At 47.9% G+C, this 25,438-nt stretch overlaps 10 protein-coding genes across 10 annotated transcripts; 5 read left to right on the forward strand and 5 right to left on the reverse strand.

Moving 5' to 3' along the window:
* Positions 1 to 1,318: 1,318 nt before the first annotated feature.
* On the forward strand, positions 1,319 to 4,201 carry N7483_007078 (uncharacterized protein; the record flags this gene model as incomplete). Its single annotated transcript, XM_057090515.1, has 1 exon — positions 1,319 to 4,201. One exon carries the CDS (start codon positions 1,319 to 1,321, stop codon positions 4,199 to 4,201), a length of 2,883 nt encoding a protein of 960 aa, XP_056945256.1.
* Positions 4,202 to 5,088: 887 nt separating this feature from the next.
* Positions 5,089 to 5,967, reverse strand: N7483_007079 (p24 family protein; the record flags this gene model as incomplete). The annotated part of the gene is made up of 3 exons (XM_057090516.1): positions 5,089 to 5,238; positions 5,312 to 5,694; positions 5,811 to 5,967. The coding sequence occupies 3 exons, from the start codon at positions 5,965 to 5,967 to the stop codon at positions 5,089 to 5,091; spliced, it is 690 nt and encodes a 229-aa protein (XP_056945257.1).
* A 286-nt stretch (positions 5,968 to 6,253) lies between these two features.
* On the forward strand, positions 6,254 to 8,068 carry N7483_007080 (SANT/Myb-like DNA-binding domain-containing protein; the record flags this gene model as incomplete). The annotated part of the gene is made up of 3 exons (XM_057090517.1): positions 6,254 to 6,347; positions 6,405 to 6,522; positions 6,589 to 8,068. 3 exons carry the CDS (start codon positions 6,254 to 6,256, stop codon positions 8,066 to 8,068), a joined length of 1,692 nt encoding a protein of 563 aa, XP_056945258.1.
* A 363-nt stretch (positions 8,069 to 8,431) lies between these two features.
* On the reverse strand, positions 8,432 to 10,874 carry N7483_007081 (uncharacterized protein; the record flags this gene model as incomplete). Its single annotated transcript, XM_057090518.1, has 3 exons — positions 8,432 to 9,994; positions 10,135 to 10,685; positions 10,760 to 10,874. The coding sequence occupies 3 exons, from the start codon at positions 10,872 to 10,874 to the stop codon at positions 8,432 to 8,434; spliced, it is 2,229 nt and encodes a 742-aa protein (XP_056945259.1).
* Positions 10,875 to 12,548: 1,674 nt separating this feature from the next.
* Positions 12,549 to 15,065, forward strand: N7483_007082 (5-methyltetrahydropteroyltriglutamate--homocysteine S-methyltransferase; the record flags this gene model as incomplete). The annotated part of the gene is made up of 4 exons (XM_057090519.1): positions 12,549 to 12,559; positions 12,616 to 14,101; positions 14,176 to 14,248; positions 14,335 to 15,065. 4 exons carry the CDS (start codon positions 12,549 to 12,551, stop codon positions 15,063 to 15,065), a joined length of 2,301 nt encoding a protein of 766 aa, XP_056945260.1.
* Positions 15,066 to 16,258: 1,193 nt separating this feature from the next.
* On the reverse strand, positions 16,259 to 17,826 carry N7483_007083 (uncharacterized protein; the record flags this gene model as incomplete). The annotated part of the gene is made up of 2 exons (XM_057090520.1): positions 16,259 to 16,973; positions 17,723 to 17,826. 2 exons carry the CDS (start codon positions 17,824 to 17,826, stop codon positions 16,259 to 16,261), a joined length of 819 nt encoding a protein of 272 aa, XP_056945261.1.
* An 884-nt stretch (positions 17,827 to 18,710) lies between these two features.
* Positions 18,711 to 20,138, reverse strand: N7483_007084 (metallophosphoesterase family protein; the record flags this gene model as incomplete). The annotated part of the gene is made up of 4 exons (XM_057090521.1): positions 18,711 to 19,083; positions 19,137 to 19,417; positions 19,475 to 19,932; positions 20,003 to 20,138. 4 exons carry the CDS (start codon positions 20,136 to 20,138, stop codon positions 18,711 to 18,713), a joined length of 1,248 nt encoding a protein of 415 aa, XP_056945262.1.
* Positions 20,139 to 21,439: 1,301 nt separating this feature from the next.
* N7483_007085 (nicotinate-nicotinamide nucleotide adenylyltransferase) lies at positions 21,440 to 22,306 on the forward strand (the record flags this gene model as incomplete). The annotated part of the gene is made up of 1 exon (XM_057090522.1): positions 21,440 to 22,306. The coding sequence occupies one exon, from the start codon at positions 21,440 to 21,442 to the stop codon at positions 22,304 to 22,306; it is 867 nt and encodes a 288-aa protein (XP_056945263.1).
* Positions 22,307 to 22,595: 289 nt separating this feature from the next.
* N7483_007086 (uncharacterized protein) lies at positions 22,596 to 23,104 on the reverse strand (the record flags this gene model as incomplete). Its single annotated transcript, XM_057090523.1, has 2 exons — positions 22,596 to 22,933; positions 23,038 to 23,104. The coding sequence occupies 2 exons, from the start codon at positions 23,102 to 23,104 to the stop codon at positions 22,596 to 22,598; spliced, it is 405 nt and encodes a 134-aa protein (XP_056945264.1).
* Positions 23,105 to 23,552: 448 nt separating this feature from the next.
* On the forward strand, positions 23,553 to 24,779 carry N7483_007087 (J domain-containing protein; the record flags this gene model as incomplete). The annotated part of the gene is made up of 3 exons (XM_057090524.1): positions 23,553 to 23,820; positions 23,896 to 24,212; positions 24,279 to 24,779. 3 exons carry the CDS (start codon positions 23,553 to 23,555, stop codon positions 24,777 to 24,779), a joined length of 1,086 nt encoding a protein of 361 aa, XP_056945265.1.
* Positions 24,780 to 25,438: the final 659 nt, after the last annotated feature.

Genomic DNA, 25,438 nt, shown 5'->3' on the forward strand with positions numbered 1-25,438 from the left:
ACAAGAGCCTCGCCGCTCAGGTGGACAACCTTGGAAGGAGTGAGTTACTGGTTCGATCCCTGCATGTGCGTCGCTCGAGCATTTTATTGTTTGTCGTCTCATCATCTCTTCGTCCTATATTTCGTATTTAGTAGCAATATTTTTTATAATCATTTTTTCATCCTATTGTCTAAGTGTAATTAGGGCGTTTCATCTATAGAAATTATGTATGGATAATCTTGGAGTTTCCCTTCGTGTACATGCATGCATGGTACTTCGTATTGATCTGTAGGTAGCAAACATTCCCACTTCCCATGACTGGTGGAGTAACGTGGTGGAGCTCCTCGATCCCTCTGAAATAGTCCGAGTCAAGACTTCAGCCAGAATTTTTTCGACTCGATAGATCACATACAAGGATTGAGATATGGACTGGACCAGATCAGGAGCCCCGCACCAACCATCGCGTACCCAGGATATGCCATCAAACTTGTAAAACCCCCCCTGTTTCCCTACAACCCGGATGTCGGGATTTTCATCGATGTGAGTGGAATTTCCATCACCAAACCAGCTGGGGCATTCGCAAAGGATCTTATGAAGGCGGCTACAATCCCTGTAAATTACTGCGGGGGCCGGGAATTGGCCCGTGTAGGCGATGAGTGTTTATGGACTATCTGGCACCATTTTGGTGTCCTAGACCGATGGAACTATATGGTAGTTATCATATACATATACAGGGTACGTACATGAAGTATTTATTTAATTGTTTGTCTTAATTTTTTAATTTTTTTTTCTTCTCTGAAGTGATGGATCGATGATAATTGAGAGTGTTATTATACACGCATCTCTTGGTTCTAGATCCGCCGATCCCCAGGGCTTGAGGGCTCCGCAGAAAAGAGAGATCGAGTGGGAAAATGTGTGTACTCCGTGTGGAAGTTTTCCTTTTTTTAAAATCTCCTTCCTGATTAAATCTAGTCTTTATTGTTCGATTTATATTATATTCTATTATATATACTATTTTTTTTCTTCTCACTTCCCCATGAATATTATTTTCTGACATTGTGTATGTACATTGTGAAGTGTACCTGACCCACGAAAGCCCTTGTTTCAGTCTAGACCGCCCCCAGAACCTGAATCGGAAAATCCCCTCCTGATCATTGCCCCCTCTTACAACTACTCGTTCACCTTGTTCTTGGACATGGTGTGGTTCATTTAGGGATTGGAACTTGAAACGATATCTGAACAAAAGGGAGAGAGAGAAAAAAAAATTCAGGGAAGAGAACAACGGACACTTCCTTTCAAACATTGCATCTTTTTCTCCCCCAAAAATCCCACATGGATCATGACCGACTCGCCCGAACCCGATGCCCCCAACACCCTTCATTCTCGACCGGCCATGTCCTTCCCTTCCTGCAAATCCGAATGTCTCACAGAGGGACTCACAACTGTACCTGAAGATGGCGACATGCAATTTGACGCGTCCGGTCGATCATGGCATGACGGCGCCCAGACAACTGCAATTGAACAACTGGTCTCGCTCAAACAGGGGTTGAGGACTTCAGATACCGAGCTATTCTGGAAACGGCTCATGGAAGATCTGACATCAATCAGTAAAGCTCAATATGGTTTTGTTGCCCGTCGTGCGCATGGCGGGGAACCCATGGCCGAATTGGGCGGGCGCCGGCCGTCGCTCTTTGGAGCCGTGTTTTATTACGATGATGGGTATCAGAACGTCGGACTACAACGAAACCGGTACTTCGCAGGTGGAAACCCTCTTTTACATATGGATCATGAGCGACCGTGCTTGATTCCTGAAAATCTTAAATCTCTAGTCTCCTTTGGGGACGATCAGCTACCTTTCCCCGCCGAGGCGTATCTGGCTATCCCGCTCTTCTCAGCGGGCAAGTGCCTCGCTTATCTTGGGTTGATGTGGTCAGCAGAGGGAACGCGGAATCGAAACCTCTCCTGGTCATTTTTGGAGGTTCTTCTGCATTCGCTCGATGATATGATCGTTCAGCGGCTGCTCGAGGACGAAATCTTCCCGGAGCAGGAAAGCTGTGCATTCCCGCCTATCCCTCCGACTGTCGAAGATATACAATACACCACATTTCAAGAAACCTCCGACTTTGTCTCCCACCATTCAACACTCAAGCCTTACGCCCGCAGTCTATCACACGAATTACGAACCCCAATGCAAGGCGTTGTGGGTATGCTGGATGTGATGCACGCAACTGTGCGAGAGGCGATGGAAAGCAGGACACCTATCAAATCAGGTGGGATTTTCCAGGCCCTCAAAGAAGGAATTGAAATGGTTCAGGATAGCGCAAGACGTGCTGTGGAGGCCGCAGACAATGTTGTCCACGCTTACGATCTCAACATGCAAGTGCCTAAAACCCCAACCCCGCAACGGGAAGAGGATAGTCAATTTTTTGGCGACGTACCTCCATTATCGGAATCCGATGAAAGCCGCCCGAGCATTTTCATCGAAGGAAACAATATCGCAGTGAACCCTTACAAGAGACGACGAAGTCTCCCGCTGGATATGGCTTCATGTTCATCACGACCCGCTCGAAGGCAGCGACTCCGCGCTGCATCATCACGGCAGGAACTATCGCCCCGCAGTGAGGAAGTTAAAAATGCGGTCCACGAGAGCGATCAGATCGTTCACGCTACTCCGGCCCGCCAGATCGAGGAAGTCATGGCCAATATGGTTGACCCTCGGCCATCCATTGCAGTTCGACGGTCTGCGCCTCACCTACTGCTGGAAGGTATCAACGTGAACCTCAGAGGACCAGCCTTGCGATTCACCAAGTTGCGAGACCTGCTCCGTTTAGTCATCAACGAGTCGCTCCATGTTGGCGGTCGGCCGGATTCTGCTGAGAGTAATGCCACCGAGTTTGGCGAGAAGATTGAGATTAAATCTCGATCCTCAAATGGTGAAATATTTACCAAGACGGTGGACTGGTCTGTTGACCCTGCACTGCCTGATACTCTTCTGGCAGATGATCGGGACCTGGCTAAACTGATCTCCTGTGTCTTTCTGAACGCTATCAAGTTCACCAATAATGGCACAATCACTGTCTGTGCAACCATCGATATGAAAAATAACGATGTGTTGATTAGTGTGCGAGACACTGGCCCAGGTATTCCAGAGGCTTTCTTACCAAATCTTTTTAAGCCTTTTGCACGGGAAGATGCGTCAACAACGCGGAGCAAGGATGGGCTGGGCCTCGGTCTCCTTGTAGCAAAGGGACTTTCACGGAAGATGGGAGGTGATCTGGTCTGTGTTCGCTCATCGACCACCGGGCCTGATCATGGGTCTGAGTTTCAAATTCGAGTACCCCTGAATCAACGTGATGCCTACAACCGGCCTGCAACCCCGAACGAGCGTATCATGACGCCGCCTATCTCTATCGAGCATACGCGGACTGGTAGTGGTAGCAGTTTTGTTTGGGAGCCCACGCTATCGAGTTCACCTTCTGTTCTACAGAAGCCACAACTTCAGCAACCAACCCCCAGCATCAGTGATGAGAAATTATCCGAGAGTCCACCCCTACCTCGTATACTATCCCGACCTCAACTGAACCCCAGCGCCATCTCTCAAGATACGTACGACAAGAAACTCGGGGAGAAATACCCGCTACGTTTCCTTGTCGCGGAAGACAACCGGATCAACCGACGTGTGTTGGTCAACATGCTCCGCAAGCTTGGCTACCGTGATGTTCTGGAAGCTGCCGATGGTAGAGAGGCAGTACAAATCGTCCAAGAGATTCTCGCTGCATCGACCGCCGCCAGTGACTCGATGGAAATCTCCAGCACCGCGGATGAGCCCATCAAACCCACACCATTAGATACGCCCGAGCTGAAGCCTATCGATATCGTCCTTATGGATCTCTGGATGCCTGAAATGGATGGTTACGAGGCAACATCTCGAATTCTGCAAATGGTGGATGACCACCAAAGCCAGTCCTCTGGTTCGAACAATTCATCACCTGATATTCCCAACAACCCAGACTCCATGGACATGGATACATGCATAAGTCCACTGCGTTTGACACAACCTCCGACCGTCCTTGCCGTGAGCGCCGATGTCACGGACGAGGCCTTGAACCGTGCCTCTAGAGTGGGAATTAAGGGCTACATGACGAAACCATACAAACTCTCCGACCTCGAAAGATTGATCCTCGGATTCTGCGGTAGTCCTGACCCGATGGTGACTACCTAAAAGCTCCAATCTCCCAACGAGCACTCCTATCCATTCACCTCTTCAACTCTTTATCTCTTCATGCTCATCATGATTCTCCTCATCATTTCCCTCCTCCTCATCCCTCCGTCCAAGGGCTCATATACCCATAGAACCTTTTGTGTTCTCATGTTTTCACCCGCGTTGGCCAAGCGCCTCGCTTGCATACCCATACGGCGTTTCTCGCTGTCCTGACGAGAAATATCCATCATGCCATTGTTCATCTGGCATCATTCGTTTGCGGGCCAATCTTCTTTTCTCTTCCATTGCCATATACCAGCATATTGGGCATTTACCTTTTTATACTTCATTTTATTATCTTTACCCTGGACATAATGAATGATGAACCCCACCACTTATCTCCCAGGGATTTGGCCCTACTGCATTTGTTTTCTTTCAGAGCCTATTTTGTTACATTGACTTGCGAGTCTAATGACCGTCCTCAAGTACATTTAATAGAAGCAAAATGAAAGAAAGCTTGTCATTACATCCATTATCAAAATCGACATTGCGCTAACCATGCACTCCACACCCTCTTTTTCTCGTTGGAAATGTAAACAGATTGTTTCCTGCTAGAGTAAACCACCTGATCTTGGCAATTATACCACGACCACACTGAGTACTCATCAGCATCACTGTAACATCCCACAGTGAAAGAAACAGCGAAAATCCAAGTCCCCCATATATAGCGGGCAATTCAAACCATCTCCATAAATCAAATCAGGCGTTTGTTTGTGATAATAGTAAAGAGCAGAAACCCAAATGCAAAGTTGAAGTTTAAGGGAAACGTAGCGGGAAAAAAAGGGCTTTAAAAAAGGGCTTGAAAAGACATTCAAAATGGCATGTTCTTTTTATCAAATCACCTCCACCTAAGTCAACTTCTGCTTAATGAAGAATGACCGCAGATGGGAGAGTTGCCAGGCACAAGCAGCAGAAAGAACAGCTAACTGGATAAGAGTCCAGCGAACAACACGGGAGTTAGTAGTTTCTGACTGATCACGGAACTCGGCCTCACGTTCCTAGAAACAAGTATAAGTCATAGTTCCCATATTTCAAACTGGACAGAAAGAGCGTAATTCTAATTCAACTCACCCGCTGGTACACCTGTTCGCGGCGAATATCATGCAATCGACCATTCAAGTCCTTAACGCGCTGCACGATATCCTTCATCTTATCCTTATCCTCAGTCTCGATCTTGCTGGTCTCACCAATCGCCATATCAAGCGAGATCTTAACAGCGCCCTGTGCGCTGGACAACCAACCACTTGTCTGGACATCCGTGTCGGCCAAGAAACAGATCTTGTGCTGACCGGCGTCAGCAGCGGTGAAAGTAAAGCGGCCGGAGTGGTGCTCGCGCTTTGAGACAACGCGGTGATCATTGTCGAATGTCTCGTCGACAGTGATCATAACGCGGAGGTTGTGGTCGATTGCGTAGACGTTGGTTTGGGAGTTGATAACATAGGTTGAGAAGGTACCTGATTGTAGAAGTGATTAGATAGGGTATGGGTGATATTTGGAAGTATAATTGGAGTTGGAACTGCAACTGCAGATGTGGATATCATTGCATTAGAAGTATATGGGTTGTTCATACCTGCTACCAAGGTGTCCTTCGGCAGGTCCTCGTAGAAGCACTTGGTCTGGCGACCATCAACATAGAAGTACAGTGCGTTAGTGGGGAGGAGGAAAGAAAGAAAGGAGAAGAGAGCCAAAGTGACTGTCAGCCATGACGAAGAAGCTGTGAGAGCCATGGCTTTGGGTGAAGAGGAAACACTTTAGAGATCTGGGGTTATTAAGAGTGACTTTCCTTTCCAAGTTACCTCCCCTAATTGTTCTGGACAATCAACACCCTGGCTTCGCGCCTCCCCCACACACCGCCTACTGGTTTCGTCATTCCTCAGTCCGTCGCGATTTTCATCATCATTCTTCATCGTCATATCAAGAGTTGGCTTGGTTCTTTTTCTCTCTCATTCACTTATCTAATCTCCGGCTGCGTCTTGTTTGATCTCGTGTTTTTTTGCCCAAGATCAGACTAACATGGCTGCCGCTGATGTGCGTGACATGCTGGACTTGCCCGCTGAGGGCCAGCCCAGACCGCATAAGAAGCACAAGGTTGTTGAGAAGCGACCAGGTTAGTTGTCGATATTCCAAGGTTTCAAGATTTGTCGCTGACTGATGGTATTTGCAGAGGGAATTACTCGTGAACTATACGCGCTATTGGGAGAACGGGCGCCGCCTATCGCCATCAATGAGAACAAATACAAGGGGCGCCCGAAATGGATGAACAAGCTGCGTGTGCGACCGTGGTAAGTAATATGAGAGATAGGAGAGAAATTCAAGTCTGAATTCTACTAATCAGTCATTCTGCTTAGGCGCATGACACCTTTCACCAACGGTGCCCGGTCCGACACCTTGGTCCTGAATCACTGGCAACGCAAGCATGAGTCAAATCGACCCCCCGCGCCCGAGGGATCCGAGATGGAAGTGGACGAGAAAAAGGAAAAGACCGAGGGCGAGCAAGAGGAGGCACCCAAGCCTTTGGAACAAGAATACAACTTCGCCAAGTACAACATCAAGGCCCGGCTACCACAGAAATACTCGGACGAAGTGTACAACCGCCATCTGCAAAACAACGAATGGACCCGCGAGGAAACAGACTACTTGATGGAATTGGTGCACGACTATGACCTCCGCTGGGTAGTCATAGCCGATCGCTACGAGTACCAACCACGCGTAGATTCCGAAGCCGACTCCAACGCCCTCGTACCAGCCAAGCACTACCGGACGATGGAACAAATGAAAGCACGTTACTACTACATCGCCGCAACAATGCTGGCAATGGAGCACCCACCATCCGAGATGTCCGAAGCAGAATTCGACCTCCACGAAAAGATGCTCAAGTTCGATCCTGATCGCGAACGAGACCGTAAGGAACTCGCCGCGTTACAACTAAACCGAAACGCCGAAGAAGTCCACGAAGAAGCCATGCTCCTCGAAGAACTTAAACGCATCACAAGCAACGAGCAGAACTTCATCACAGAACGCCGTGAGCTCTACTCCCGCCTCGAGGTCCCCATCAGCGTCGGAAATACCACAGTCTACCAATCCAGCCAAGGTCTCTCCCAACTCCTCCAGACTCTCCTCCAAGCCGATAAGAGCAAGAAACGTCGCTCGATCCTTGGTCCAGAGGGTGCAGTCGCTAGTCCTGCTGGACAAACACCAACACAAGCAAACCCACACAGCCGCGGCGAAACACCCAGTACCAACCCAGCCGCAGCGAACAAGAAGGGAAGTACAGCCAGTGTACCTGCCGTGCGCGAAGCCCAGCCTATTCGAACACTCACCGCAGCCGAAGAGTCCCGCTACGGTGTACAACACCACGACCGCGTTACAGCAGGCGTGCAATTCCGCAGTGATCGTGCGCAGAAACTCACGCAAGCGAAGTCCAATGTGCAGACACTTAAACTTGCTGGAGCGCTTTCTGAATTGGAGATTCCTGTGCGTTTGTTCATGCCTACCGAGCGTGTCTGTAAGGAGTTTGAGCGGTTGATCCAGTCTGTGAATCTGCTTCTGGATGCGCGGAAAGTTGCCGAGAAGGTTGAGGGTGAGATCCGGGTTCTTGAAGCGGCTAAGGCTGAGCGAGAGAAGAAGTCGCAGCCTGATGCTTCGGGTCATCCGGAGGTGAAGACTGAGGCGGAAGATGGGACTAGCGTTTTGCAATCTACTGCTGCAGATGGAGATGCGAATGCTGGTCAAGTTGATGCGGAGACGAAGGAGGATAGGAATCACAAGCGTTCTGCTAGTGTGCTCAGTGGCACGAGTGATAAAAGCTCTAAGCGACAGCGTCGGTAGAGTTCTATTCTATTTTTCTTTCTATTTTTTTTCTTGATTCGGTCTAATTTGAACTCCGAGAGGTGCATTGGGGGAATGGGATTTTCGTGTTATCCTACTGTTTTACTACTGTATACTATCTGGCGTTTGGACTGATACCTCTTGTACGATTAATGACATTTTTCTGTGGAAGACTACTACAAAACGACTCCGTAGCTATAACCCAGAAAAGACAACCGGCTCCTGATAGTTAATAATATTGAGTCCTGTTCTGCTGAAGATGAGTCGGGTATCGTAAGCCTGATATGAGTTCCCGATGTTTTCTGCTTTGGATCATAGGTACACTTCTGTGCTAAACAATCTCACCATAAAATACAATATGTCTCAAAGCATTCGACTGATTCGACTCGCCCAGCGACTCCCTTCAAATGACCCAGGCATCTCAAGACAATCCGCATCATCTGTCGTGTTGCTCTTCGTAGATATAGCCCGCTTGAGACTGGCATTCGTGGAATCACAATCTTGATACGGACCCGATGACGCGAATGAAGATTCCTGTTGACGATTATTTGAAGGCTTTCTGCTTTCTCTGTATCTGGAGAATCTGCGAGCCCATCGTGCCGCTCGAGAGGGATTAAACTGTGGCTCATGGGCTTGGTTCCCATGCTCATTGTGACTATCCAGTTGGAGATAAGACGGTTCTATCGCTTCCAAGCGGTCCACAGAGAACGCACCATCCTGTGGTGTTTGTTCTTGATTAAAAACCGCATTGTGAGTTGTCTTGGGGCTCCTTGACTGTGTATTCATGGATCGACTTAGGCGAGCCCATTGATGAGCGAAGCTGTCACCACCCTGTCCCTGACTGGTATAGTGTGAGCTTTGGGGAATCTGACAAAACTCTGTCTGTACTGCTGCTGTCAACTCTGGAGCGCAAAGATCTCTGGTACTCTCCTCAGTCAGACCAGTGGTTGAACCTCGTTCTTGACTAGAGCGATTGAAAATTGCCCTCAGGTGTGGTGAAACTGAAACGGTGTATCCTCTGTTAGATGTTGCGGATTTAGCGGATCTGGGAACAGTAGAAGCCTCATTGCTGGCTTTTGGAGGAATGTCAGGAGATGGCGGGGTATAGTGCCGAGCTGATGCTCGTCGTACCTCTTCCAGGCGCACATGGCTTTGGGACAAACCCTGAGCCTCATTGCTCTTTGCGAATTCTGCTTTCAATCCCATTATCTGACTCAACTGCGGTGTTACTTGCTCATAATTTTTCGGAGACTCGGCGCCTTTCGCTGGTACAGGACTATAACCGTATCCAACACGACGTCCCCCAGACATCCAACCAATGCTGATTTTGCGAGGGGAGACATGGCCAATGGCGAGGCTCTGAGACTGAGGGGAGATAGGTGAATCAGGATCACAATGTTCTCGGAAGCGGCTTAGGAGGGTGTTTCTGGGAGCTGGAATGTTGGCCACTTCACTCTCAGAAGACATTGTCTCTTGGATTCCAGGGCTTTTGTTGGGGGCTTTTTGAGTGAGATTTCTAACCGACTGGTCGCCAAGGGACACGTTCCCCGAGGACGGACTGACTTGTGAGTAGCAGGAGGATACATCTCGCAGGCCCGTCGGTTTGTGAATTTGCTCATTGACAGAGAGGGCGGAGGCACTTCCCTTTTGACGAAGTTGAATGTTTTCCTGGGAAGAGTTGGTGAATAGACCGGCTCTATTCGGGCGTACCAATTGAGTCAAAGATGGACCACAAGACATAATTTGAGACGACTGTGAGTGGAAGGCCAGCTTGTTCGAAATACCTAGCTCACTGAGGTGTACCGAACGAGGATCGGTAAAGGACCTGGCCGAATGAGAATCTTGCCTTATTTTGGGAACAACAAGATTGGTTGATGGTCCAGGAAGCGATTCTGATGACGCCAAGCCATATCGATCACGACTCATCTTCAAAAATTGGTTCCAATCACTCATGAGATCTCGGCCACTGTTAGTCTCGGATATATTAATGACGGGGAGTGTGCCGAGTGTGAAACATTAAAGTTGGGTTCGTAGTGAGTCGATGATAAAGATGGTAGTGATCTCACATAATTCGCATTCATGACCGGTTCTGTCTGAGGTTGATCATCTGTGAGAGATCCCACAGGCTGAACTTTAGATTCGTCAGTATCAAGTGCTGTATGAAAGGTGGTTGGAGGTCCTCGGAGAGTGCTCGGTGGCGTTGGGATGAAATGCATGCCGAAGGCAGATTCTTGCGACTGAGATACATCCCGGTCATTTTCTAGAGCCCACCGTTCAGCTTCTGAGCGCTCCTGGCTTTGCTCAATTAGATCGCTGAGTTCCATTCGTCTAAAAGGTCGACTACCAGGAGACCTCCCCAAATGGTCGCCACGTCGTGGGGTTGTAATGTATTGCGCATCACTGTCATATCCTCTTTCGCTCATGAGACTGCTTCCATAGTTCTCCAGCGCTGTGAGGTCTGGTTTTGGTCTGGATGGAACCGACTTTGATGTTTTGAGTACAAAAGGAAATATGGATTTCCCATGACCTCGGGACACGTTTGACGTTTTCGACTCTCGAGAAAATCGGCGACGAAGTATGCGCGAGAGGCTTTCCGATGGTTTCTTCTCAGGTTGGACTATGGAATGCACTGAGGTCCCTAATATTTGCCATTAGAAGAATCTCATATAGGGAATGTTCCAATGGTGTTACCTGGCTCCTGGTTCTGTGCCTGGAAACTTCCCGGTTGTGCGCCTTGATTAGAGTTGGACACTTCCGGTGAGGAATGGCGCTCTTTTCGCCAAGGGGGACAGATGAGAAAAGTCATTTTTGGATGTGATATTGACAACTGGTAAGATGAGTAAGATGACCATTGTGGTGGCTGTTGGAGGTGTGAGAGCTTGGAAGGCTACAATATTTGCTTGAAGTTTGCAAAGCGCAAAGTGTTATGAAGAAGGAGCTCTGGTTGCTCTTTCCCAGCATAATCTAGTAATTGTCTCATGATAAACACTATGAGATCTAACATTTGAATATAGTCGACTGTACTCCGTATACTGGTAATAATTATAAACATTGAAGACATACTAGTCCTCCCTTGGACGTCTCTTTATTCTCTTATCTCTGGGTATGTATATAAAGATGTATTTTATTTATCTAACCTCGGGGTTGTTGATTTTTTTTCTTTCAATATGCGGTGTAGCCCTGGAGACCATAGTAGATCACTAGTGCTACGTACTAGCATGTCTCTCCAGATTATGGGATGAACATCTAGTATGACTCAGATATTCCACCAGCAAGTCATCACCAGTTTGCTTCAAATTTGTGACTTGAAATGTTCAAGTTGGAACCTCGTAGAGAAGTGCACTCAACTACGCGAACTTCAGTTCTCTCAGCATGGATCTGCTGACTAGATTAGTACTCAATGCTAGTATACGATGTGTAGTCTTGAACTCTTCAAATGTTTGAATGCCCACCTGGGCACGCAATCTCAGATAGAACCTGGATTGGTCCAATTGGTCAAATTCTCTCAACTTGGATGGAGTCAGCAATTGCCCCTCCCCACGACATGTTGCGTACTCCGTAATCCGAGCCCTGTGATATCTCTGTGATCTGTATACTATCTCGTACCGCCGTGCATGACACTATGACATCTGCAGTCCCTCAACGGAGAATCTCTGCCTTCAATAACTGCAGGATGCCTTTTTTTGTGAGATAGTTGCCACCCGAAAGCTGCACCATTGGTTGGGGGAAGATCCAACGGTGGGTATCCGCTAGTGAAAACCAATCGGTGTCCGAAGGCGTCCGGAGTGCCAACACTTTGGCCCCGAAATATTGGAAAACATTGATTATGTTTTCTTTTTTTCCTTTTATTATGCATGCGAGTTCAATGCACTTCGGAGAACATCGGTATTTTCGGGCTCTGGCGTCCGGGATTGGACATGAAAACATTGGGTAACAAGTAGATCCAGATACCTAGTGGCTCTTCAGGGCTGTGTTTTAGTACTCCATAGTACACGTAGATCTTATTTCCAGGCACCCTTCAGTAGTCCTATAGCTTATCGTCAGAATGGCGTGATCTTCGCCGATCACGGAGAGGGGAAGAGAATGAGTCTGGATGAGTGGAGAATGAATCAAAATATGGGTCAGTAAATGAATCCAGGACAAATTTACGGGGACCAATACCACCCAATACCCATTCCAACGCCTCAATTGCCCCGAATTGATCCAGTTTCTCATCAATTCCCTCCAATTCCACTTGCAGATCTCACCCCCGGACCCCTTGGTTGGATGATTTGCTCCGTTGAACGGAGAAAGTGTTAATACGGGTCAAGAAACCTTTGGAATCCTGCCCCTCCATCCTATTTGAGGTTAGCCCCTCTTCGATCCCCCTCCATATTTTTTGGCTCGATTCCCCCCTTCTTCTTCTTTTTTTTTTTCTCTCAAAGGTTTCGGGTTTTTGCATCTTTGAGACCTAATCATTTTATTTCACACATCCGTCAGAATGGTTCAATCGTATGTCAATTATCCTTCCCAACGACCTCGTTTCATCACTGACTCTCTCTATCTAGATCCGTTCTGGGTTTCCCCCGTATGGGTAAGCTCCGTGACCTGAAGAAGGCCACTGAAGCTTACTGGGGTGGCAAGATCTCCCGCGATGACCTCCTCGCCGAGGGCAAGCGTCTCCGTCTGGAGCACTGGAACATCCAGAAGAACGCTGGTGTTGACTTCATCCCCTCCAACGACTTCGCTTTCTACGATCAGGTCCTCGACCACATCCAGCTGTTCAATGTCATCCCTGAGCGTTACAGCAAGTACAACCTCGACCCCCTTGACACTTACTTCGCCATGGGTCGTGGTCTGCAGAAGGAGGGTGTCGATGTCCCTGCTTTGGAGATGGTCAAGTGGTTCGACTCTAACTACCACTACGTCAAGCCCGCTCTCTCCGATAACCAGGAGTTCAAGCTCTCTGCTGACCCTAAGCCCGTCCGCGAGTTCCTCGAGGCCAAGGCTGCTGGCATTGTCACCCGCCCTGTTCTCCTGGGTCCCGTCTCCTTCCTCGCCCTTGGTAAGGCTGACCGTGGTGCTAGCCTGAACCCTATCACCAAGCTGCAGGACCTTTTGCCCGTCTACGCTGACCTTCTGGCTCAGCTGAAGGCTGCTGGTGCTGAGGATGTTCAGATTGATGAGCCTGTCCTCGTCTTTGACCTTGCCGCTGATGTCAAGGCTGCTTTCAAGCCCGCTTACGAGAAGCTGGGCAACCTGGGTGACAAGGCTCCTCGCCTGACCCTGGCCACCTACTTTGGTGATATCGTCCACAACATTGATGTTCTCTCTTCTCTCCAGAGCCTCCACGCTATCCACGTGGACCTTGTCCGCAACCCTGAGCAGCTCGACACTGTCATTGCTGCCCTTGGCCCCAAGCAGACCCTGTCCGCTGGTGTCGTTGACGGCCGTAACATCTGGAAGGCTGACTTCAAGGCCGCTATTGAGAAGGTTGAGGCCGCTATCCAGAAGCTTGGCAAGGACCGTGTCATTGTTGCCACCTCCAGCTCTCTCCTCCACACCCCTCACACTCTCGCCTCCGAGAAGAACCTCGATGCTGAGATCCGTGACTGGTTCAGCTTCGCTGTTGAGAAGGTCTCTGAGGTTGTTGTCATTGCCAAGGCTGTTACCGAGGGCCCTGCCTCTGTCTCTGCTGAGCTTGAGGCCAATGCTAAGTCTATGCACTCTCGTGCGACCTCCACCCGCACCAACGACCCTGCTGTCAAGGCTCGTCAGGCTGCCGTCACTCCTGAACAGCACATCCGTCAATCTCCTTTCCCTGTCCGCATTGCCCAGCAGACCGAGCACATCAAGCTTCCCAAGTTCCCTACCACTACTATTGGAAGTTTCCCCCAGACCTCTCAGATCCGTGTGACCCGTAACAAGTTCACCAAGGGTGAAATCACCGCCGCTGAGTACGAGACTTTCATCGAGGAGCAGATCCGTGAGGTTGTCAAGATCCAGGAGGAGCTTGACCTGGACGTGCTAGTTCACGGCGAGAGTGAACGAAATGTGAGTCATATGGAGAAAATTCACTTATGAACCCTGTATCAAAATGCCAACCAGATTTGCTAACCATTTTATAGGACATGGTCCAGTACTTCGGTGAACGTCTCACCGGTTACGCATTCACCACTCACGCGTGGGTTCAAAGCTACGGTAGGCAAAAAAACTCTTCTTTGTCGCATTCCCGGCGCACACTATCTTCCCATACGAACTGTATACTAATATTTTTGTTTCTCTAGGATCTCGCTGTGTCCGACCTCCTATCATTGTTGGTGACATCAGCCGTCCTGCTCCTATGACCGTCAAGGAGTCCAAGTTCGCTGTCTCCATCACCAACAAGCCCATGAAGGGTATGCTGACTGGACCCATCACCTGCTTGCGCTGGTCTTTCCCACGTAACGATGTGCACCAGTCTGTCCAGGCTCAGCAGCTTGCTCTTGCTCTCCGTGATGAGGTCGTTGACCTTGAGGAGGCTGGTGTCAAGGTTATCCAGGTCGATGAGCCTGCTCTGCGTGAGGGTCTGCCCCTCCGTTCTGGTGCCGAGCGCGAGAAGTACATCAAGTGGGCTGTTGATGCTTTCAAGCTCTCCACCGCTGGTGTTACCGACAGCACTCAGATCCACAGTCACTTCTGTTACTCTGAGTTCCAGGACTTCTTCCACGCCATTGCTGCCCTGGATGCCGATGTTCTGTCCATCGAGAACAGCAAGTCTGATGCTAAGCTGCTGAAGGTCTTCGTTGACGAGAAGTACCCCCGTCACATCGGTCCTGGTGTTTACGACATCCACTCTCCTCGTATTCCTAGCGAGCAGGAGATCAAGGATCGTGCTGCTGAGATGCTGGTCTACCTCAGCCCTGAGCAGCTCTGGATCAACCCTGACTGTGGTCTCAAGACCCGTGCTTGGCCCGAGACCAAGGCCGCCCTGTCCAACATGGTTGCGGCCGCCAAGTACTTCCGTGAGAAGTACTAACTTGGATCTAAGAACATTGATCCATCTTTCTTGTTTTAACCTTCCTATAATGTGTTAATTGAGGAGGCGGCAATCAACCTGCCGCCTCTGGCACGGGGAGTTTTGTTTTTTTATGCATGAGTTACGACGATGATACCAAAAGTTCAACATACGGGTTTCAAAGGGGTCTGTGGTTTAGAAGGCACCAAAAAGCGGGTTTACGGAGTTTCAACATGACTAACGATTTCAACATGGGTGCCACCAATTCAGGTGCCAATTATTTCAACAATTGCTTTATTCTCCCGTCCTTGCGAAGCAGTTGCTGTCGCTTGGACCTGGAGAATGAGGAACCTTTTTTTTCTAGTGTAGCATTAGCTGTGAATAATACTGCCTCTTCTACACTGCAAATTATCTTCTTGTAATCTTGATTTTATTTGATAAACTTGAAACAAAATGCAACATTTCAATGTTGTACCTAGATAAGAACACTGATTTGCAAAGCTTGGAACTTGAAATCCCTAGCCCTAAGTGGAAGGGCTACCAAGCACATACATATGTAGTACCTCCTTCTAGGGCTAAATCACACAGACTCGGATTTAGGCTTTCAACTTTGAAGTTATGAATAATTACGGACCTCAGAGTACCATTTAGATCTTCCTTCATAGGGTCATTCAATGTTCATTTTAATGCAAGCCTCCCGAGGTCCATATGGTCAGATTAAATTCTCTTATACCTACTCTACCGAAGTCCGCTTACAGATTGTATCGTTCCTGGCGTTCTATTTTCCCATAGATGACATCTGATTACCACCTATTAGCCTGGAGGTACTTAGTACATTCTACTAGTAATCCCCAATACTCCGTAGGCATGCGAGCTGTGGACCAAGAGTCCATAACTTACCGTAGACCTTCCAAGGGAGTCTATAGCTCACTCGCCCCTCTTGGCAGTGTCAAGGGGGAAAATTTGCCCGCAGGGAGAGAAGAGAAGAAGTGGAAGGTGAGAGGTGATATCGAAAACTACTGGATCACTGATCCCAATCTAACAGGCCTGTGCAAGGGTTCAAGGTTACTGTGATGAAGTAACTACAAACTACTCCGAGTCCAGGGCTGTTGCTTAGAAAGAACTGTAAAGATGCATTTTCAAGTTAGAGTGGGACTTCTGAGTCCTGACAATCTGTTGCTTTAGCTGGTCCCTTGGGTCCCTGGAGGCTGAAATTAATGAGATAAACTTGGAAGGGAAGTTAACGACTTCTCCCACCACCTCCCAAAGTCGTCATGTCGCGACTTAACCCGAATTCTTCCTTGGTGTGGTTTTTGAGCTGGTCGTGGGATGCTTCCTCTTAAGGTTGGTGTCATCCTTTTCGGCCTGCACATCCGTTTCTGACTCTGACTCAGAGACAGACTCAGACTCAGATTCAGAGTCAGAGTCTGTCTCTGTCTCTCTTCCTTTGTGGCCTTCTCAGCAGCCAACCTTTTCAACTCCTTTTGACGCTGGTTGTCACGCTTGCAGGCTTCGTTATGCTTGCGTCTAGCCTCCTCCTTTTTATCCTCAGATCTTCCAGCCAATTGCGCTCTGCGTTTGGCATTAATCACGCCTTTCCCTTCTTTCTCCTCCTTTCTATCTCGACGTTGCTTGTCCTTGCGTGCATCCTCCGCCTTTTCCTCCTTAGATCTTTTAGCCCGTTTCGCTCTGCGTTTGACATTAATCGCATCTAGCCCATCTCTAGCCTCCCTTATCTGTCGACGTTCCCGGTCCTTGCGTGCCTCATCCTCCTTTTCTTCATCTGTTCTTGCAGCCCATGCCACGCGGCTTTGTTCATTACGCTTATCTTTCTCTTCCCTAGACCTCGTTGCAGAGATTCCGGCTTGTGAAGGCCGCGGGTTCTTCTTGAGGGTACTCCTTAGCTTTTTCAGATTTTTCTTGCTTCTGCTCAGGTGTCATCAAGGCTTTCCGGCCCTCCAACTCAATTTTCCTCATTCGCCTATGGTATGTAAGTATTGTATGTTAAACCAACTCGACCAAAAAACTCAATGGGGACAACTTGAAGGTTATACTTGCTCTGCTATTTCTTCACTTATCTCGTCAGGCTCTGAGTCCGAGAGATCTTCGAATGGTCTCTCAACCCTCTCGGTCTCTTCCTTCTCTTCACGCTTCAGAGATGTGCGCAGCTTTGGTTGATGACTCAAGAAAGCATCTGACAGCTCCAAGTGAGCGGGCTGCCGGAAAACTTCCTCGGAAAGAAGCCCTTCCCATTGGATATTGTCTGGTTCAAAGACGTATGCATCCACTCTGTCCTTCCTGTGGCATTGGTAAGCGCAGAAAAGTGAACCGAAGATTGCCTCTGCAATGAGGCACATAATCCTGCTTTCCAAGATCAATTTTCCAGGCCTGCCCTTGAGCAGAAAAAGGGCCTTCCAGGTTATTTCGGGGCTAAGAAGCAGCATATCTCGGTGCCATGACGAGAAGCCTTTTGTTACTTTACTGATTAGGAAAGTTAGTACTTCTGGACGGCTTGAGCTGTCACTCAGTATACTTACTGGCTGTCTCGTCTGCCATTCAATCCAAAGTTCCCAGTGCCAGCCCCGGTGTAGACATGCTCATTCTGCTTATCTGATGCCTACCAAGGTATTACACCCGGGGCAAAACTTAGTAGCTTCATGTAAGACCCCAGAGACCACGTATCTACCCATTCTAGGGCTTTGATGTCGTCAATTGTCGGAGGCTCTTCTTGGTTGAGGGCTTCCTTGACGGGTTTGAGGGTACCAAAACACATAAAATGCATTATGAAATCGGTTGATACTTCCCAAAGAATGTACTTCCATATCGGGGGATTCCTCGGTTTTGCCTTCAGCCTTTCGATTGTAAGCCTCGCTCTCTCATAGAAAAGAGAGTAGGCTTCTTTATCGCTCAAGTATTGAGCTGGAGGGTCGAATTTCGGGACTCGAGCTCGTTGCTCCAGAGTGATCTTCCAGAAATACGGATTCTTGGGGGTAGACATGACGCTAATAGAAGAAGAAATGTGTCATTAAGAGAAATATGGTTGAAACAATCAAAGGAGGAAGTGAGCTCAACAAGAGAAGCAAGTGAGCTCAATAAGAGGAGGAACTTGAAGTGAAATAAACTCTTAATGGTGATGCTAAGAACACATGGGTATGTTTATGTGATTGAGGCCCTTAGGTTGAAATCTACAGCAACTAGAATTTGAATAAACAATATCTGAATTTATTAAGTTAATTGACTCGTTTATGCTACATGTATAGATGTCATATATAAGTCTGTTTATTCTATAGTAGAAGGGTGCTCTAGCGTTAAGGAAGGAAGCAAATCAGAGTTGAAGAACCATTTTATGAGAAAAAACTTGAAGAGATACCTCGGGTTTCAGAAGATTTCAGCACTCGAGATAGGTGTGGTTGATATATTTCCCTTTAAAGACGTTTTGAATTTCAGTGGAGGCACCTGGGCAGACTTTTGAACATGTATATAGTAGTACGAGAGTTGAACATCAGGGGTCAGACGGATATCTTAAACCTGACCCACGCGTCGCTACAGGTGAGACTCATAATGAGGTCTAGGAGATGGGTTTATGAATTGAAGTCCAGAATTTATAGAGAGTATGTAGTAAGCTGTATTACTAGCAGTAAAGATGTACATCACGTGCAATTGCAATCACTGTTTCCAGTGCCAAAATAAGGCGATCGGCAGCCATAGATACAACAGGTATAGTAGTGATTCGGAAGGGTGAAAGTTAGATAATCCTCCACTCCGAGTTTCTATCCCTCTGGTCATTTTCCGGGCAGCAGAGGCGTATTTGTCGTGACCATATGTCCCGTTCAAGGTGACATGTGCTGAGATTGTACCATCTTCCAATCGAATCCAAGTTTCAACATCCTCATGTAGCGTTTCTTCATTGAGCATAATTTGTCTTCCACCCCGCTTAGCATTGCCATATCCACCGTATCCGGTATGTCGACCGTAGCACATGTTGATGCCATTTCCGGATAGATTCTGAGCAACAGTTTCTCCATCCCATTTGAAGCACCTGTCATGCACATCAATTAGCATAGGAAAGTCATACTGATGGTGCAGTCATACCAATCGTTTTCATGATCGTGACCGCTGAATGTTGCCATAAGTCCTGATGTGTTCAATAGAGCTTTCATAAAATTCTTATCTTGACCGGTATAGTCTGTATCACCAGCTCCCTGCTGAACAACTGTTTCCCCGTTGATTCCAGGAGAAGTATGAGAATTGACTCCGTTGTCTTGATATACACGCATTGCATCTGCGGGGATGTGGTAGAAGGCTAATGAGGGAATCGTTGTCCCATACTTGTCGCTGAGATTGGAATTTGTCTCGATGAACCAATCAACTACCTGTACCAAGTCAGTCATGTGGTTAATCGAGAGCTCACACTAGGAGAAATTTCATACAGATTGATCAACCCAGTCGGGCCGATTGACTGAATTTCGTTTCGATACTCGGTTAGTGGGCTCACGTCCACCTTTTGAATCAAAGAACCACAGAAGAAGGGCTGGCGTGTCGCTTTCAGATCCATTGTGAGAAAAGACTGGCAGATAATAGTTCGTAATACCCGCATCTGAATGGTCCACCAAGCTTTGTGTGAGGCTGTTCTTGTAGCGTTTTTCTTGATCATAGATATCCTGCCGCGGATCAAGATTGGGATTGCTGTCATGGTTTCCGTAGGTTGAAGCCCAGACGTATCCCTCGTCCACAAGGGGAGAGACAACTTGGTCGAGGTAGTTGTTTGATTTGGAAATTTTTACCGCTTCGCCAGAAATCAAGTCGCCGTTGATGACAACGAGCTGTGGATTCTCCTTGAAGAGGACATATTTCATCACACCATTTGTTTTATTATCTTTGCTAGCATCTATATACCTGGTCAGAAATGGAATTTCCAGATTGCTTTGAATGTATCCATAGTCAAATCATGAGCTCACCTTCAGCGAAATGCAAGTCCTCGAAGACACTTATTTGGAACGTGCCATCCTTTGTAAAACGCAAAGTTCGATCTGGAGTTGGCACTTCTTTGCCGTGTCTCGCTATTATCGACCGACCTAAAATCTGTGCTAGCATATTCGGAATGTTGAACATCCACAGCCCTAGACAAATGCAGAGATATGCCAGGCTTTTTAATTCCCTGCGGTAACGTTGGCTCGTAGTGCTTCGGATCGCACGTGGAGCGATATCTCGATTGTATTTGTGATCAACATCATGGACGTCATGGAGTAAGGTGTCCGACTCCAGCGGTCTAGCATCGGAAAGGGTAAAATTGCCGGAAGCAGCGATGCCTAGAGCAAGGTGAGACTGCCAAGTAGCAGGTGGATCTTTGCATGTATTCTGATTCATTTCCTCCAGTTTCCCCCGATCTAAAGGATGTGGAGAGTGATCCTTGTGAAAAAAGGGTGGAACTTAAGGTGAGAAGCTGATTCAAGTCACGCTTGGCACGCGGATCCCCCGCTTTCACCTGAAGTAAATTGGTGTAGTAAGATGGAATAGGAGCATGAAGTGGGACCCGTAGAGGCTGTAATTCCCGTTCTTACTCGTGGATCTCTTGGACCCTTGATCTACTTCTTGATATCTTCTTGGAAACAATTCATGTTCATCCACAACTTGAAACACATAGTGCTACTGCATAATCCCCCTTTCATCCAGTACATACATGATATGTATGCATGTCTACAGTCCAAAGATACTCGATGCAAGGGATAACATGCCCGCGTTTAACTCCGAGTAGCTTGTGACATCAGACACCGCTTGAACTAGAAGCTAATGCTCCCTGTACGGATTAATTCATGGGTTGTCTATTGGAGTAATGGAACTTACTTACAGAGTAATTTGTCCAAAGAGACTCGATGGACCCCTGAACAATAAACTTGTACGTGTTTATTGAACCTTGGAAGAATGTTAAGAGGTACATTCCGCATTTACAATAGCCAAGCTGCAACTTGATTTTCTTCTGCTATAAGAACTTATATACTCCGATTTCTCTTTGAATCCCAAAATCTCTACTATTCTCAGTGATTCACCCAGCATTTTAGCCTTGGGATGGAAGTACGATGATAGTTTGTATTCAAGTTTCTTCTGAGCACCTACACATCCCGGCCGATTTCATATTAGGCTAAGAGCTGCATTCAGCATCACCTAGAAAGCCTTATTGAGGGATATGCTTTTGGTCCAGTAGAAAAAGAAATAGGTTAAGACTTAGTCAATTGCATACTAGTAAGCTATAGACTTAGGACAGAATAGCCCATTCTAGCCCGAGCTTGGGGAGAGTGGGGTACACCCGGGCAAGCTTATCAACCCCGGATACATTACCGAGTTGACTGCTACTTATCGGCTTCAAGTTCGACATCAACACCTCTAGTGAGTTCGTCATGGCTTCTTTTCAAAGCTTGCGAACCCGTTATACCTCACTGCTCAAGAAGTTCACGGCTTCCACGAAGGACTTCGAGGTTTTTACCACCATCCCTACAGATGGTTCCCCGCAGCCAAGAATCCTCTATGTGCTAGATTCGTCTTTCAACCCACCAACACGAGCACATCTTCGCATTGCTAGCTCTGCCCTCCTCGAACGCCTTGAGCCAGATTCCCGACTACTCCTTCTCCTTGCCACACAAAATGCCGATAAACCATCAAAGCCCGCGTTATTCGAAGATCGTCTTACAATGATGGAGCTCTTTGCGCACGATCTGCGATCACACCTAGCTACGAGTACATCATCTAAGGAGCATACGCCATCAATGGACCGCATCCCAGGCATTGATATTGGCGTAACCAAGAAACCATATTTCATCGACAAGGCGGCCGCAATTGAGGCCTCGGGAATTTACCCAACCCCACTTGAACAGGTTCACCTAACGGGGTACGATACCTTGATCCGCATCTTGAATACGAAATATTATCCCCCAGATCATACGCTAGATTCTCTGGCACCGCTGTTCTCACAACACAGACTGCGCGTGACACTGAGACCCAGTGATGAATGGGGAAGCAGGGAGGAGCAGGAGTCTTTCATACAGGCCCTTGCTCGAGGGGACCGTGAGCATGAGGGTGGACGAAAGGAATGGGCGGATAAGATCCAGCTTGTCGAGGGCAGGAAACCCGGTCAAGAACCGGTGAGTTCTACCAGGGCGCGCGAGGCAATACAATCTGCTAGCCCAGATTTGGAATGGCTCGTGCCTGACAATGTACGCCAATTCTTACTAGCAGAGAAGCCATATTGTACAGAAAGCTCTCTTTGAGCTCTGAAGCTGCAAGCAGGCTTGAGAAATCGATCAATTGTATATAAGATTCTCTCAAAACCTACGGGTTGACCTTTGATCCAGAATTATCGAGACCACTTTTATTCCATGGGTCTATGGATGGATATAGTACATTTTGTCGGATGAAAACACCATGAGCTGGAAAGCCCATTCAAATCGCCAATACCAGATTTGTCGAATGTCTCACGAAATCTGGCTCATGCAAGCCCCATACGCCACGTAAAAGACATATCGTACACCTCGTCCCACTGTATTGCCGAGCTACCTCTTAAGGCTGCTCCTTCTTTTCTTCGGCCTCTTGCTTTCCAAGGGTGTATGCAAGTCCACCGCCAATCATATTGACCAAGCAAAGTGCCATTGTTCCACCACGCACGATTCCGCGAGCTCCGAACTTCTTCATTAATGGCTGCCGCCGGCGGCTTGCCAAGAGTAGATATAAGCCTGACCAGGCGGCGGTGATACCTGCAGTCTCGGTCTTGAAGCCTTGAAGGTTCACATAGCTCGTCAGGATGAGGATAGGAGGGAAGAGCATAGGGAAGAACTGGAATGGGCGTGCATGTTGCGCGGTGATGAGGGAAGCTAGCAGAGTTGGCGGGAAGGAGTTTTCTGAGAGAGAAATGAGTTAGTCGGATTGAATACTTTCGTTCACTATTGATCCTGTGAGGACCAGTAGTTTCCAAAGTTGAATATGCTTATAATTGAGCACTTACCACCCCAAGCTCTGAAGCGCTGCACGATTGTCTGCTTGGTTTCCTCCACAGTGGAATCTTTCGCCATGGTGAATATGGAAGGTCGAATAAGACCAACTCGATGCGATATTAATTTTTGTCTTATTGCGAACAAGAAATTCCAATTGAGGTGTTGTGGTAAAGAGGAAATCAAGATGATAATGACCTTGATTGCTGTGGGGAGATTTGGCGCGGTCTTTGTTCTTCGGCCCAGATAAGCGCACCATGTTGGTGTTCCCACTTGGCAAAGACACCTACGACACTTTTTCCGCTTTGCCCCCGAGTCTCCCACCTGCATCGCCCACATTTCGAATCATCGCTATTTGGGCATATTCACTACGGATTTTAGTGTTCTACAGGCCTGACACTTTTGTCAGCCTCTGGGGAATCGGGCACCCCTTTCTCCACGTTCTACATTCTACGCCACCGTCACCCGCACCTGTCCCACCAGCGTTTGACACACGAGCCACCGAGACATACCCTCTTCACTAGTCACAATGCCGGCTACCGCGTCTGGATCAGATGCCAATGGAGGCGGCGCAAGATCACGGGAACATAAACAGGGAAACCAAGACCGCAAATACACACCCGAGCAAAAGGCTGCGGTCATTCGCATTCGAAAATGTACAGCAACCTCGTTCTACGAGATTCTCTCGGTAGAGCGCACAGCGACCGATAGCGAGATTAAGAAGGCATACCGTAAACAAAGTTTGTTGACACATCCGGATAAGAACGGTTATGATGGCGCAGATGAGGCGTTCAAAAGTGAGTATAAGACACCGCGGAGACTTTTTCTTCTCTATTGTTTTGGGCCTTGACTTACATATAAATTACTACTAGTGGTCTCGCGAGCGTTCCAAATTCTTTCCGATTCTGATAAGAAGTCTCGTTATGACAAGTTTGGAGGAGATCCAGATAGCCGATTCAATCCCGGTCCAAGTGCATCGTCTGGAGGAGGTGCCTCACCATTTGGCGGCGGAGGTGGATTCGGTGGTGGTGGATTCCCTCGTGGAGGTGGTGGATTCGAGGAGGAGATATCTCCAGAAGAATTGTTCAATCGATTCTTCGGTGGTGGTGGATTCGGTGGTATGGGTGGCAGCCCATTTGGCATGGGTATGTTTATTCTGTTATCCGAGTACACAGCGCGCGACTACACAGTTCAAAACTAACACCAGTATTCCCAGGTGGTCCCCAATTCGTCTTCAATATGGGCGGCGGTCCAGGCTTCCGAGTACACCAGTTCGGAGGAGGCCAACCACGCAGAAGACCTCGCGCGACCAACTCAACCCCACAGCCTCCCCCCGGATGTATGGTCTATTCTACGCCAAATTCTGCCTCTCCTAATTCTGTTCCTCCTCCCCCTCCTCTCCTCAATCTTCTCCGGTTCTCCTGCCCCGGCTGGACCGACCTTTCGTTTTGATACACCCGAGGCTCCTCATACCTTGGGACGCACTACTCCCTCGCTCAACATCAACTACTTTGTGAATCCTTTGGATGTGGAGGAATTAAGTCCTCGCAAACTTCGGCAATTAGACAAGCGAGTGGAGGTGGCATATGTATCAAATCTCCAGTATGAGTGCGAGAATGAAGTGCAGTTCCGAGACCGCAAAATTCAAGAAGCACAGGGTTGGTTCTTCCCTAATGTGGAGAAGATGAAGGAGGCTCGCGCTATGGAGTTGAAGAGTTGTCGCAAGTGGGAGACCTTGAGGAGGAAGTATAATTAGGTTGGCAATCCAGATTGATGGATTCTACATCCTTTAGGCTTCTTCTTGATTAGAAACTGCTAATAGCACTATGTGTGATGGCTGGCGTCTTATGGGCTTTATTTCTGCTGACCTCTTCTTTTCCTCTTTTTTTGGTCTCATCTTTGTACATTGGAAATGCATCCAGTCCAGTTGTCTTCAGCTGTCGTTGGACTTGGTTTTAATGCGTCTTAAGTAAATAAGCGTATTTTTCTAAACAATCGAATCAATATTTTATACTTCATTAATGGTGAAGATGTGCCTCAAGTACTGGTATTAACACTGCTGGTTGGCAGGTGCAGTGTTTTAGTGCTTAGTAAAGGCACATCAACAACCCCAATAGCGAAGAACATGCGAGCGAATCTCGGCGATCATGACAGAACCTCCAGCCTCACTCGGCATACCTTCCCCCTCATCTTGTAATGTGAATAATTGATCCAAAGTCTTTCCAGGATCTTATCTTTTGTCCCATTTTCACGGCCATTACTACATCATCAAATCGCCTGCCTGGAAGGATTCTTCACCACACACTTCTTCACCACAAACTCCAACAACTCCAGTTGGCGGCCGTTTCCATCTTTCACCAATCCTAACCCCCGGGGTCTACGATCAACGCTTCTGATTTCGCTCCGCAGGGCGAA

This window comes from Penicillium malachiteum, assembly GCF_028827825.1.
Source record: "Penicillium malachiteum strain IBT 17515 chromosome Unknown utg000003l:1.0-4950554.0:1.0-4952489.0, whole genome shotgun sequence".
Taxonomy (NCBI): Eukaryota; Fungi; Ascomycota; class Eurotiomycetes; order Eurotiales; family Aspergillaceae; genus Penicillium; species Penicillium malachiteum.